The sequence below is a fragment of the Mobula birostris genome, chromosome 2 (assembly GCF_030028105.1).
Source record: "Mobula birostris isolate sMobBir1 chromosome 2, sMobBir1.hap1, whole genome shotgun sequence".
NCBI lineage: Eukaryota > Metazoa > Chordata > Chondrichthyes > Myliobatiformes > Myliobatidae > Mobula > Mobula birostris.
Genome location: NC_092371.1, coordinates 47,711,634 through 47,726,946, shown reverse-complemented (window position 1 = coordinate 47,726,946; position 15,313 = coordinate 47,711,634). Strand labels below are relative to the sequence as shown.

General features: G+C 40.4%; 1 protein-coding gene across 9 annotated transcripts in view; it reads right to left on the bottom strand.

The window, feature by feature from the left end:
- Positions 1-15,313, bottom strand: part of rtel1 (regulator of telomere elongation helicase 1) — a 182,808-nt gene that overhangs the window by 115,451 nt on the left and 52,044 nt on the right. For all 9 annotated transcript variants that reach the window (XM_072240347.1, XM_072240390.1, XM_072240382.1 and 6 more), the window contains 2 exons: positions 10,219-10,293; positions 7,175-7,256 (listed from right to left, as the gene is read on the bottom strand). In XM_072240347.1, the coding sequence (XP_072096448.1) occupies positions 7,175-7,256; positions 10,219-10,293 (157 nt within the window). The remainder of the gene's footprint in view (positions 1-7,174; positions 7,257-10,218; positions 10,294-15,313) is intronic.

The following is a 15,313-nucleotide window of genomic DNA, read 5'->3' as shown; positions in this document are numbered from 1 at the left end:
CTTTGGCGACTTGTCCAATTCCTCTTAAAAAAGAAAGTATTTTCTGTATGATAAATGTACTCCCTGTGACTTAAGTACCTTCATGCTCCATGGGAAGAAATGCCTCATTTTCCGCCACAAAAGTTTGTGAACTTTAAATTGATACTATGAAGTTTTTGTAACTCCAACCAGCATGCAATCTTTTCCTATTGTGAAATCAAAACCCTTCAACGAGTTAGATACACTTGCACTGTTTGGAATCTAGCTGCCCACCTGATTTTGAGTTTCTGAAAATGGATCGTTACACAAACAACAGCATGAACATTTTATTTCTAGGATAGAAGATAGCTTGATTTACTGATTCACACTACAAATACATGCAACTAGAAACAATATAATTAGTGAATTGTTACTCCAGCAATAGTACTGCAGCTGTCGCCACCTGACCAAGGCTGTACAGCAGTATTAAATGAGAAGCAACTTAAACATATCTCAAAAGTAGGTTGCATAAATCATTCCAAGCCCTACATATGACTGTATTCCATTGGTGAATTTTAAAAGCAGGGGTTTCAAACACCACTAAGTACCACGTACGAAATAATGCTCACAGGACTGATTGAAACACTTGATGATTTATCATTGGAATTACATAAAGGCCATTTTCTGGCAAATTAAAAAAATCCCTTTTAAGATTATGCTTAGTTTGAAAACTGAATACTCTGCTTTTAATTTGTTTCACACAGAGTCAGATTTTAAAAAAACCTAAAACTCAACAAAGCAAATTCGAGATCTGGCTATATTTTTCTTGGCTTTATGGTATACTTCAGCTCAATCTCCCTTTTCATCATATTATCTGCCCATGTAATTCTCAACAGCTCTGTAATAATGCCACCTTTTCTTTACTCATGTTTCTCTCCAAGAGGCAAGTTGCATGAAGGATTTATGCTCAGTGATCACTTTATTAGGTACACCTGTTCTAATCAGCCAATCATGTGGCAGCAACTCAATGCATAAAAGCATGCAGACATGGTCAAGCGGTTCAGTTGTTGTTCAGGTCAAACAACAGAATAGGGAAGAAATATGAAGTAAGTGACGTTGACTGTGGAATGATTGTTGGCGCCAGATGAGGTGGTTTGAGTATCTCAGATTCCTGGGATTTTCACACATAATATTCCCTAGAGTTTACAGAGAATAGTGAGAAAAACGTAAAAAAGAAATCTTGTGAGTGGCAAGTCGGTGGGTGAAAACACCTCGTTAATGAGAGAGGTTGGAGCAGACTGGTTCAAGCTGACAGAATAGCAACCGCAACTCACTTAACCATGTGTTACGACAGTAGTGTGCAGAAGAACATCTCTGAAGATTGATGCTTTATTCATCCCAAAAGAAATTACAGTGTCACTGTAGCACTACAAGTGTACATATATACAAATATACAAATATTATGAGATAAGTAAGAAAGAATAAAAATAAGTTACCTCAAACAGTCTAACAAGAGGTGGTCATCACTCCCCTGGCTATAGGTTGACTCATTATAGAGCCTAATGGCCGAAGGTAAGAATGACCTCATATAGCGCTCTTTGGAGCAGTGCAGTTGTCTTAGTCTATTAGTAAAAGTGCTCCTCTGCTCAGCCAAGGTGGCATGAAGAGAGTGAGAAGCTCCAGAAATGCCAGGATTTTCTATAGGGTCTTTTGTTCTACTGCAGCCTCCAGTGTGTCCAGTTTGACTCATAACAAAGCCAGCTTTTCTAATCAGTTTATTAAACCTGTTGGCATTACTCGTGTTGATGTCATTGCCCCAGCACACCACCACATAGAAGATTGTACTGGTGACAACAGATTGGTAGAACATGTGAAGGAGAGGCCTACATACTCCAAAGGACCGTCAGTCTCTTCAGGAAATAGAGGTGACTCTGGCCCTTCCTGTACACAGCCTCTGTGTTGGTGCTTCACTCAAGTCTGTCATCCAGGTTCATCCGCAGGTACTTGCAGATCCTCACCACATCCATGTCCACACCATCAGGAGTACGGGGAGCAGTGCAGGTTTAGTCTTCCTAAAGTCCATCACCATCTTCTGTGTCTTGATCTTCTTTCTCTGATGTTGACCTACAGATGATTCAACTTGCACCATTTGACAAAGTCCTCCACCAGGGCCTTGCATTCCTCCTCCCTTTATACACCCAGCATTTCGAATCTTGAAGTGGATGGGCTACGTCAGCAGAAGACCACACCAGGTTCCACACCCATTTCTAGATTTACTTTTGTTAGCACAGACTAATGCTTTTTTCCACAAAAGACTGAGGAAAAGTTGAAGCTTTTACAAACGTACATTCTGAAAAGTAATTGTACGGAAGAATTATTGAGGTCAGTGGTATGGGTGGTACTTTGCTACTATTGTATATTCTATTCAATAAGATTGTTAATTTCTCTACATCATAATCTTCTAGCACTTCATACAGTTCAATCAGAATGTTATCTGGTCCTGATGATTTCCCTTTCGCATTTTCTTCATAGCATGTTCCACTTCTTCTTTCAGTATTGCTGGGCCCTCACTGTTGTTGCCAATATCAAAATTGTCCTCTTGGTCTTTGTCATGGTATAGGTCTTTGATGTATTCTGACCATCTTTGCATTATTTTTCCTTTTTCCATAATTGTAGAGCCGTCTTTTGCTTTAATACATCCTGTTGTTACCCAGCTTTTCTTCCAATTTGTGACTTCTTTGATCTCGTCGTGCATACGTTTGCAATTGTTCTATTAACTCACATTTGTCCTTAAGCCACTCTTCTTTTGCTTCCTTGTACTTGGTTGTTATCTGTCCATGCAAGGATATGTAGGCTTTTTCATTTTCCTTACATTTTCTTCTTTGTTCCGTTAAGATTCAGAATTTCTTCTGCCATCCATTTCTTTTTAGCTATTTTCTGTTGTTTGGGAATCACCTCTTGTGCTGCTTGTGTTATGCTGTCTCTGAGGTTTTCCCATTGCTGTTCTATAATAGTGATGTTTTGTAGAGCCTCGAATTTGTTCACTGTTATTTAGAATTCATTTTTGATGTCACTGTTTTTCTCAAAATTCCCAAATTCAGCTTTGGCTCTACTCTTGGTCTTTTAAGCTTTCTGAGTCTTAGGTACATCACACTGATTATTGGGACGTGATCACTGTAGCAGTCTGCACCCGGATATGTTTTGCATGATTTCACAGCATTTCTGTACATTCTCCTTATAAGAACATAATCAATCCCCTGGGTTCTTCCATGTCCATAGTTTCCTCGGGTGTTGCTTGAAGACGGTATTACCAATTATATAATCTTTTTATGTGACCCATGTAGCTAGTCGTTCACCTCTCTCATTTCTCTCACCTATGGCGTAATGCCCAATACTGTCCTCGTCCTTGGTCTTACTTACTTTTGCATTGATGTCACCTTGAATAATGGTATTTTCTGAACTTTTACATTGTCTTAATGCTGTTTCTGGTTCAACATAAAATTGATCGATGCTTTCGTCAATGCTATCTGCTGTTGGGGCATAAACTTGAATGATGTTAATGTCAAGAGGTTTTGCATGTAGTTTCACAAGTAACATCCGATCTGATATTGTCCAATACCCTTTTATTGATTTTGCATGTTCTTCATCTAACATAATTCCAACACCTTTTTCATGTATTTCTCCTCCAGAGTAAATGATGGTATATCCCCCTGAGCCTGTTTTACCAGCTCCTTTCCACCTCATCTCACACATTCCCAAGATACCGGAAGATCTTTTAAAGACAGTATTCATTGCACTGACAAAGAAACCAGGTGCAGCAGACTGTGGACAACACAGAAGAATTAGTTTAATGAGCCACCTCACTAAAATTTTACTTAGAATCATCATGCTCAGAATAAGAAACAAAATTAAACCAGAGATCAGTGAAGAACAGTGTGGCTTTGTCGAAGGCAAAGGAACATCAAACACCACTTATATTCTCAGGAATATTATCGAAAGGTCAATATAAGTACAAGAAAACCTATATTTCTGTTTCATCAACTACAGAAAAGCCTTTGACACAGTGAAACACTGTCACCATGAAGATGCTTAAAGATATTAATATCAACGGAAAAGATCTAAGAATAATCAGAAATCTCTACTGGCAACAAAGTGCAGCCATTCAGATAGAGAATGAGATTGGTGATTCTGGTGAATATCAGCCAATAAAGCAAGCAGTCAGACAGGGTTGCATTCTATCACCAGACCTGTTCTCCCTGTACAGTGAAAACATCATGAGAACCATACAAAACCTACCTGGAATAAGTATAGGAGGATACAATATCAACAACCTCTGCTATGGAGATGATACAGTACTGATAGCAAACGGTGAAGTAAATCTACAGAAACTAGTATCTACCATCAACACAGAGAGAGAAAGACTTGGCCTAACCGTAAACAAAAAGAAACCTGAAGTAATGGTGATACCAAAGAAACCTGATATCCCAAACTGTAGGATCGTATTGGGAAATGAAGTCGTGAAACAAGTTCACAACTTTAGGTACCTTGGATCATGGGTAATATCGGATGGCAAATGCGAAACAGACATAAAAGCAAGAATAGCAATGGCAAGAACAGCATTTACAGAAATGAGAAACATCCTAACGAACAAGAAAATAGCAATTGACATCCGCCTTAGAACTCTCAGTGGCTACATTTCCTATATTGATGTATGGCTGCGAGTCATGGACCATCACAAATGCAATGGAAAAATGAATCAATGCAGCAGAGATGTGGTTCCTCAGAAGAATGCTATGCATATCATATACGGACGGGATAACCAATGAAGAAGTTCTACAGAGAACGAAAACAAAACATACATTACTTAAAAAAAATCAGAAAACAGCAATCAAAATTCTTTGGACACATCATATGAAGAGAGACATCAGAACATCTAGTTATAACTGGAAAGCTGGAATGAAAAAGCAGAGGCAGACAGAGAATGAAAATGATATTTGGAATAACATCATGGTTAGAAACAGGGGAGGCAACAACTACAATTCGGAGGGTCAAGAACCATGACGCAATCGCCCACACCGAACTGCAAGGCACCTGAATGGTATGGGTGGGTCTTGGCAGCAAAGGGAAGAAAGATGGAAAAGTCAAAATGAAAAACCATAATTATAGGACGGTCACAAAGAAATAAAACCCTATAAATAAATCATCCTAAAATGTCATTCTTTCACCACTTAGGCACAACAAATTCTGTGTGTACCATTCAAAAAAATGCACTGTAGTTACTCAGCTAGGCCACTCCATGTCTTGGCTTCTACAATCAAGGACAAGGGCAGGGTTAGGTCGACTTGCAGGTTGATGACACAAAGGTTGGAGGTGTTGTGGATAGTGTGGGGGCTGTCAGAGGTTACAGCGGGACATTGATAGGATGCAAAACTGGGCTGAGAAGTGGCAGGTGGAGTTCAACCCAGATAAGTGTGAAGTGGTTCATTTTGGTAGGTCAAATATGATGACAGAATATAGTATTAATGGTAAGATTCTTGGCAGTGTGGAGGATCAGAGGGATCTTGGGGTCCGAGTCCATAGGACGCTCAAAGCAGCTGCGCAGGTTGACTCTGTGGTTAAGGCGGCGTATAGGTATTGGCCTTTATCAATCATGGAATTGAATTTAGGAGCCGAGAGGTAATGTTGCAGCTATATAGGACCCTGGTTAGACCCCACTTGGAGTACTGTGCTCAGTTCTGGTCGCCTCACTACAGGAAGGACATGGAAGCCATAGAAAGGGTACAGAGGAGATTTACAAGGAAGTTGCCTGGATTGGGGAGCATGCCTTACGAGAATAGGTTGCGTGAACTCAGCCTTTTCTCCTTGGAGTGACGGAGATGAGAGGTGACCTGATAGAGGTTTATAAGATGATGAGAGGCATGATCGTGTGGATAGTCAGAGGCTTTTTCCCAGGGCTGAAATGGCTGCCGCAAGAGGGCACAGGTTTAAGGTGCTTGGGAGTAGGTACAGAGGAGATGTCAGGGGTAAGTTTTTTTTACGCAGAGAGTGGTGAGTGCATGGAATGGGCTGCTGGCAACGGTGGTGGAGGCCGATATGATAGGGTCTTTTAAGAGACTTTTGGATAGGTACATGGAGCTTAGAAAAATAGAGGGCTATAGGTAAACAACAGGAATTCTGCAGATGCTGGAAATTCAAGCAACACACATCAAAGTTAAGGGATTTGAAAGTTGGAGGGGGAGGGGGAGATCCCATTCCCATTCTGACATGTCTATCTACTGTAAAGATGAAGCCACACTCAGGTTGGAGGAACAACACCTTATATTCCGTCTGGGTAGCCTCCAACCTGATGGCATGAACATCGACTTCTCTAACTTCCGCTAAGGTCCCACCTCCCCCTCGTACCCCATCTGTTACTCATTTTCATGCACACATTCTTTCTCTCACTCTCCTTTTTCTCCCTCTGCCCCTCTGAATATACCTCTTGCCCATCCTCTGGGTTCCCCCCCCCCGTCTTTCTTTCCGGACCTCCTGTCCCATGATCCTCTCGTATCCCCTTTTGCCAATCACCTGTCCAGCTCTCGGCTCCATCCCTCCCCCTCCTGTCTTCTCCTATCATTTTGGATCTCCCCCTCCCCCTCCAACTTTCAAATCCCTTACTCACTCTTCCTTCAGTTAGTCCTAACGAAGGGTCTCGGCCTGAAACGTCGACTGTACCTCTTCCTAGAGATGCTGCCTGGCCTGCTGCGTTCACCAGCAACTTTGATGTGTGGGGCTATAGGTAAGCCTAGTCATTTCTAAGGTAGAGACATGTTCGGCACAACTTTGTGGGCCAAAGGGCCTTTATTGTGCTGTAGGTTTTTTATGTTTCTAAGTTGCACATCTTAGCTTGGAAATAAAAACTGGATGCCCACCTGCAGCAACAAACCAAACATGAACCAACTTGATGAAATATTCTACCTCTGTTCTGGAATACTGAAAATCGTTTTACTAATTGGAGACAGATTACATAAAAGAAAATAAAATTTTGTTAGCAACTTCTTGGATCTTTTAGAATATTTGCTTTGAAGTACAGATGTTTGTTGCAAGTTCAGAAATATGGCAATTATTTTGCATACTTTCAGACCTCACAAGCAGCAGATGATTAAACAGAAGTAAGTTATTTTTTGCAATGGTACTATCCTGCATTGGTAGTTAAATTATTCCTATAGATTTGTACCGTGTTTTCTTGTAACCGATGAAGTCCATAAATCAGTTCTCTGCTGCTTCTTGTTCCCACTGTTATCTGGGTGTATGTGAACCTAGTGAAATTTAAAACTGCATTTATTTGTACAGCAGTAAAACTGATTTGGCAGTTATTTAAACAATGAGAAAACAAAGTTATGAGCAAACAACAAGGATAATACAGTGCCATCAACATTTTAAGTTGATAATAAATTTACATGTGGTAATACAGCAGATTCTGGTTAATTAGGACACATCAGCATCAGTACATTTTGACCCAAGTAAGTGCCTGCTTCAATTTGCTAAGTTTTCATTAAAATAAATAAAAAGGTATTAAGAAAAAAGGCAAACTACCATTTAACTAATTAACAAGTTATGTATTTAAATAAAATACAGAACTAATTAGAACACTACAGTACTATAAAACTGTGTGAATTGGTTCCTACCAGTTACTGATGGAGGAATTCATCCGGTGTTTGCTGCCCTATTCTTTCAATCGACTCTACAATAAGTCTACAGCAGATATGATCTCATTGGCTGTTCATGCGGCCTTGGATCACCTGGATAATACTTATGTCAGGTTGCTATTTATTGACTACAGTTCCGTGTTTAATACAAACATTCGTACAGGTCTGATCAGAAAACTCCAAAACCTGGGAGTATTGTGATCAGTTTTGGGTACCTTATCTATGAAAAATTGTGCTGGTATTAGAGGGGTCCAGAAGAGGTTCACACGAATGATTCTGGGAACGAAAGAGTTAGCACATGTGCAGTGTTTGATGGCTCTGGGCCTGTATGCGCTGGAGTTCAGAAAAATGAGGGGGGACCTAACCGAAATCTTTCGAATTTTGAAATGTCTGGATAGAGTGGATCTGGAGAAGATGTTTCCTATGGTGAGGACACAGCCTCGGAATAGAGGGACATCCATTTAGAACAGAGATGAGGAGGAATTTCTTTAGGCAGAAGGTAGTGAATCTGTGGAGTTCACAGCCACAAACAGCTGTGGAGAACAAATCATTGAATATATTTATAGCGGAGGTTGATTAGTCAGGGCATTAAAGGTTATGAGGAGAAGGCAGTAGAATGGGATTGAGAGGGATAATAAATCAGCTGTGATTGAATGGTGCAGCAGACTCTATGGGCCGAATGGCTTAATTCTGCTCCTATGTCTTAGATCTAAAATCAGCACGGACACCTAGTGCAGATAATGGACTGCCTTCATACCATGCTTTCAATGATTGCATCTTCCAAATCTTCATTTTCATTGTAACATTCAAGATGATTGTTAACACCTTCAAATTCTTCATAGTTCCTAACATGAAGTAGTGAAATTGTTTCAGTTTGCCTCTCAGCCGTTTCTGGCATCTCCAAGCCTTAATGCTTGAAATCGCAGTCAGCCACACAGTTCTGAATTGTCTTACTGCTTATTTCTCGCCAACTATCAGTGACAAATATCACTACTTTTTGAACACAAACACACACAAGTGATGCTATTTAAGATCTGTAGGTTCTAAGCAAAGTGTAGTCTCTAATGGCAATGAAGTTGTAGGTGACTGAGGATAGTTTGAAACTGCTTGGCAACAGTTTCCCAATTAAGTGGCATAATGTTCCATACTGCATTCAGACCATCTATAAATTTATACTGCACATTTCCCATGTACATCATTAAGGATGTCAATATGAGAATTGACTATTTTATTCCACGAAAAGTGTCAAGCTGCCGTTTCCACTGAAGTTGCAGCTCAGATTTAGTGGTTCTTTGAGTTGCTTTCTTAGGTTCATAGGCATGGTCTTGAGGACAAGGAAGGAAGTTAGGGGTCAGATTCGGGCTTAGGGACTGGAATGTAGGGGAATGAGAGATCAGCTGGGGTCTGAGCCTCCACTCCACATTTGAAGGTCAGTGACATGGATGTGGGACATTTGTGGTCAGATGTCGGGCCAGCAGACCAGTGCAGGTAGACACTCCCCCACCCCCCCCCAACAACTACCCTCACAGGGTCACCAAGTTGTTGGAGTTCCATGTGAACAGCAGAAATGAGTCTGATGAGCCCCTGGGTTCGTGAATGGGTGAGTCCAGATTTCAAGACCTAGTGTTTGGTGTCCTGTTATTGGCGAGTCTGGTGTTTTAAGGCCTACTAGTTGGTGACTGGCCAGTCTTGGGGTCAATGCCTAAGGTTCAAATTGGAAGTCCAGAATTCAAGAGATTCTGCAGAGAGTGGTGCAGACAGCCCAGCGCATCTGTAGTTGTGAACTTCCCATGATTCAGGACATTTACAAAGACAGATGTGAAAAAAGGACTCAAGGATCATTGGGGACCCGAGTCACCCCAACCATAATCTATTCCAGCTGCTACCATCTGGGAAACAGTACTGCAGCATAAAAGCCAGAACCAACAGATTCCGGGACAGCTTCTTCCACCAGGCCATCAGACTGACAAAACTCACGCTGCTTTGAGTTTATTTCTATGTTATACTGACTATTCCATTTATTATAAATTACTATCTTTGCACATTACACATTTAGACAGGGACATAATGTAAAGATTTTTACTCCTCACGTACGTGAAAGATGTAAGAAATAAAGTAAATTCAATTCAATTCAGGCCCGTTGGCCAGAACCCATATCTGAAAATCTTTATGAGACCATTGTGGAAGTCAATAGCCTGTAAGTGTGTCCTGGAGGGGGGGAGGGGGGCGGGTGGGGAGGGTGGTGGTGGTTGGAACACTTTGTACTGTATGTGTGTGGGTGGGAGGTCGGAAGGCAGCTTATTTTGCTAGTGTTGTTTTGTTGCTTGCTGTGTTCTAAGTATTGTGGGCATGCTATGTTGGCACTGGAAAGTGTGGCGACACTTGCAGGCCACCTCCCGCACACCCTCAGGTGTGTTTGTTAATACAAGCAGTGCATTTCACTGTACATTTTGATGTACACCTGATAAACAAATTTGTATCTTGAATATTGAAAAAAAAGTCACAATAGTCATGATCACTTACCTGAATACGAACATTTAATAATCTTAAAAATAAAGTAAAATTCAATAACCTTGTAATGTTTGGCTGCATTCAGTCCCATTGTGTCTTGGACACCACCTTCAGGGGGATCTATGCAAAAAACAATCTGGAAAAAAAACTTATTTATCAGTAAGACTGACTTATTACAATAACATTGTAGTATCACCAACTCTAATAGTAGATGGCATGGAAGGTACAGATGCTGCCTCACGGCTTTGATGCTACCTTACAGTGCTGCACATTTCCCCCATGACTATGTGGATTTTACCTGGGAACTCCAGTTTCCTATCACATTGCTGGGACATGCTGGTTGAGAGGTTAAATGGGCAATGTAAATTATCCCTAATGTAGACAAATGGTTGGAGAATCATGTAGAGTTGCTGGGCATGTAAAATAATATGTTACACCAAATAAGTGGAGGTATTGAGCAACACGCTCAAAATGCTGAAGGAAATCAGCAAGCCAGGCAGCATCAATGCAGGGAAAGCAGTCACCATTTTAGGTCAAGGCTCTTCAACAGGACTAGAACAGAAGAGGCCAGAAGCTGGAATAAGAAGGTAGGGGGAGGGGAAGAGTACGAGCTGACAGGTGATATGTGAGACCAGGTGAGGGGGAGGGGGGATGAAGTGGAAGAGAGAGAGAGAAAGGGCTGAAGATGAATGAATAATAGGTGAGGACAGTGGACAATGGAAGAAAGGGAAGGAGGAGCAGAACCAGTGGAAGGTGAGGAGTAGGGGTGAGAGGATAACCAGAATGGGAAAAAGAGAAAAGGAAGGAGGGAGGAGAAATTACTGGAAGTTAGAGAAATCGATATTCATACCATTCATTTTAAGGCTACCTAGACATAACATGAGATTTTGCTCCTCCAACCCCAAGTTTGGCCATATCACAACAGTAGAGGAGGCCATGAACAGATATGTCAGCATAGGAATGGGAAGTCAAATTAATACGCATGGCCACTAGATCCTGCATTTTGCAAAAGTCTGAGCAAAGGTGCTTGACCAAACGGTCCCCCAACCTGCATGGGGTCTCACCAATGTAAAAGAGGCCACACTGGGAGCAATAGACACTGACCGACTCACAGGGACTTTTTGGGACCCTGTATGATGGCGAGGGAGGAGATGCAGGGGTAGGTGTAGCACTTGTCACAATTGCAAGGGGTAAGTGCCAGGAAGGAGATCAGTAGAGGGGAATGAGTGGACAAAGGATTCACGTAGAGAGTGATCTCTACAGAAAGTGGAGGGGGGAGAGGGAAAGATGTATTTAGTGGTAGGATCCTGTTTGAGATACCGGAGGTTACGAAGAATAATGTGCTGGATATGGAGGGTTGTTGGGTGGTAGGAAAGCACAAGAAGACCCCTACCCTTACCATGACAGCAAGAGGATGGGGTAAGGGCAGATGAGTGAGAAATGGAAATGTGAATGAGGACAGCATTGATGATGGTGGAAGGGAAACCCTACTGTCTGAAATAAGGGGATATTTCAGATATTTTAAAATAGAAAGCCTCATCCTGAGATCATATGTGGCAGAGATGGAGAAATGAGAGAAGGAAATAGCATTTTTACAAGTGACAGGGTGGGAATAAGCATAGTCAAGAAAACTGTGAGAGAAGGTTGGGTATTGGAATTGCTCTGCAGACAGCACAGACTCAACAGATTGAAGAGCCAACGGACTTCTTACGTCCTGCCACAGCACATTTTGCCTTCTGTCACCCAGAGAATTAACTAAATCGAGCTAATAAATCATTCATAATTCCATTTCAATTTTAGCCAACAGTACCTCCTAATTTTATCTAATGACTTGTAGAAGTGCTTTAAAATAACATCCATATAAATTTCTATTTGCTTAGTCAACCCTTTAAAAAAAACAAGCAAGTCCATCAGATACAAATTACCCACAAACCTATGCTGCCACTTTGAAAAAGTTTTTTCAATGTGTTCAGCATGTTATTAGTAATCCTTCACTTTGGGTTAATTCCTCTGAATGTTGCACAATTCCTTTGTTTCTCCCCTTCCAAATAGCAGAACAACAAGCAACACACAAAAATGCTAGAGGAACTCAGCAGGCCAGGCAGCATCTATAGAAAAAAGTACAGTCAACGTTTTGGGCCAAAACTCTTCCAGCATCTGCAGATTTTTTCGTGTTTGGTTTGAGAACAACCAGCACAATGTTCCAATGTAACAGAATGGTTCCTGATTCTTGGACTTTTAGAAAATACAAATCCTGGCACCAGCAATATTTTTACTTCCCTTCTATTAAATCCTGGATTGGAAACAGATTGGTCCAAAGGCTTGGTCACTCAGTGCTATTATTTCCTCTACCACTTATTTTGGTTACCTTTTCTGATTCAGTGCTAGTTTTCTTGTATCATTCTGAATACTATCCTCCTCCACCATCATCATCATCAGGTGCCATGCCCAGTTTGAGCTTTGACTGCCCTGGCCCACACACTCCTGTTTCGGGTCAAGTGGATCAATTCATTGGTATTCATTTTCAAATCGCTGGCTGCTGTCTCCATCATCATTTGTCTTCGTCTCCCTCTTGCTTTCTTCCCTTCAATCTTTCCCATAATTACCGTGCATTCTAACTCCTCTTTCCTAATCACATGTCCAATAAAGTTACGTTGTCTTTTCATGATCTCATACATTATTTCTCTTTTTGTGTTTGCTCTGTTAGTGATATCCTCATTAGATATTCGTTTTGTCCATGATATTCTTTGCATCTTCCTCAAAAACCACATTTCTGCTGCTTCGATTCGCTTCCTCATGTTACTAGATATTGTCCAACATTCTGAGCCATATAACATAACTGGATAAACATAACATTTCAGTACCCTGAGGCGGGTTGTCATGCCTAGTTTAGTGTTGGTCAGTATACTCTTCATTTTTGTAAAGGTGCCTTTTGCCATCCTTATTCTTCTTTTGACGTCCATGTCGCATCTGCCATCTGATCTCACCCAGCTTCCTAAGTAGCAAAGTTCTGTACTTGTTTTATGTCTTCCCCCTTTATCCTCAGCTTGCAGATAGGATTCTCCTTCTTTTTGGATATCACCATACATTCTTTTTGCAATTGATAGATAGACCTATTTTTGCACTTTCTTCAACAACTATATCAATTAAGTTTTGTAGTTCTTCCTCCGTACTTGCAATTAACACAGTGTCATCTGCATATCTGAATTTATTGATGTTTTCACCACCAACTTTGATTCCCAAGATGTCTCTTATTTTTTGTAATATTGTTTCACTGTACACATTAAATAAATCAGGGGAGAAAACACACCCTTGTCTAATGCCACTCTTGATTTTCGTAAACTGACTCACTTCTCCATCTATTCTTACAGCAGCAGTTTGTTCCCAGTACAGATTTCTGATTAGGCAGAGGTCTTTCGAATCTAGTTCCTGTAATATTTCAAACTCATTGTGCTTCACTTTATCAAATGCTTTTGTGTAGTCGATAAAACAAACAAACAAATCTTTTTGCACTTGAATAGCTTGTTCTGATAGTATCCTTAACATCAATATTGCGTTTCCTGTACCTTTGTCTTTCACAAAACCACATTGTTCTTTAGCTATTTCAGCTTGTATCTTACTTTTAACTCTTGTCATCAAAATTCTTAGAAGTATTTTGGTGATATGACTCATTAAACTTATGGTCCTATGTAATTCACATTCTATTGCTCCAGGTTTCTTAGGAAGAGTGATAAATACTGATTTTTTCATCTCTTCTGGTATTATTCCAGTCTCATAAATGTCATTGATTAAATCAGTAAGTTTTTCAATTCTATAATCTTCAAGGGCGATAATTTGTTCTATTACTAATTCATCAGGACCTGCTGCCTTTCCTTTCTTCATGTTATTTATTGCATTAGGAACTTCAGATTTTGAAATACTTGGACCTTCAATGTTTTTCTTAATTTCTGGTTTTTGGCCTCGATCATCTTCAAACAATTCCTGAATATACTCAGTCCATTTGTTCATAATCTTTTTCCATGATAATGGTACCGTCCTTTGCTTTCAAACATCTACCTGAAGAACAGAGGAGCTTTTTACCAGTGATATTCTTGATTTGTTGATGTCTATAGGATTTGCTTTCTTCCATCTCCTTTCTTCCATTATATTTTTGATTTCATTTGTCATCCATTGGTCCTGGGTATGCAAGAATTTCTTATCTTTCTTTACAATACCATGATTATCCACATGCAATTTGCTCACCCCCCTTTTCCTAATACACTTTAAAAATGCCGTCATCAAACAACAAATGCAATGTAAGCTTGTTAACCTCATACATTCATGTACTGTGTTAGCACTGTATCTTCAAAATATTTAATTTGTGCTATTATCACATCATTAAGTGATGGTGGTAATGACATTAGGAGCAAGTTACATTAACAGAAAATGGCTATCAATACAACTTCTGCATGAAAGTGAAACAAAGTCATTAAATCTAAATTTGGTTTCTCCAGACCAGAGGAGACCACATCGGGAGCACTAAATGCAATTGAAAGTTCAAATGAATTACTATTTCCACTTGGAAGGACTGCTTAGGTTCCTGGATGGCAGAAAGTAATAAGTAAAAAAATAAAACAAATATTGTAAACGCAGAGGTTGCGTGGGAAAGTGTCATTCACTTCTGAAAGCTTAAAGACGGGAAGGGGAGGGAAAGATTATGAATCTTTAGACATTGCTGCCTTAATCATGGCTTTCCCTCCATCATAGTTGAAAGGGCTCTTATCTGCACCTGCCGCATTACTGCTCTCACCCACTCGTCTCAGCCAGAAGAATGGAAATCCCTTTCATTCTTGCTAGCCACCTAACAGACTCTGGAATCCATGGATCATCCTCTGTAAGCTTTGTGACGTTCTAAACAATGCTACCACCAGAAATATCTTCTGCTCCCCTTTCACCATTCTGAAAAGACTGCTTATTTCTCCATTTCCTTTTCCACTTCCATCAAACTTTCTCTTCTCACAGCATTATTCAAGCAATGGTAAAAGGTACCTCACTTCCACTTTTTTCCTCTTCCATGCCCACCTTCTAGAGACTAAAGTTGTCCTTCCAGTGAAGCTACAATTCACTTGTAGTTCTTTCATTTAATGCATTACACATTGTGCCCATAATAGTCACTG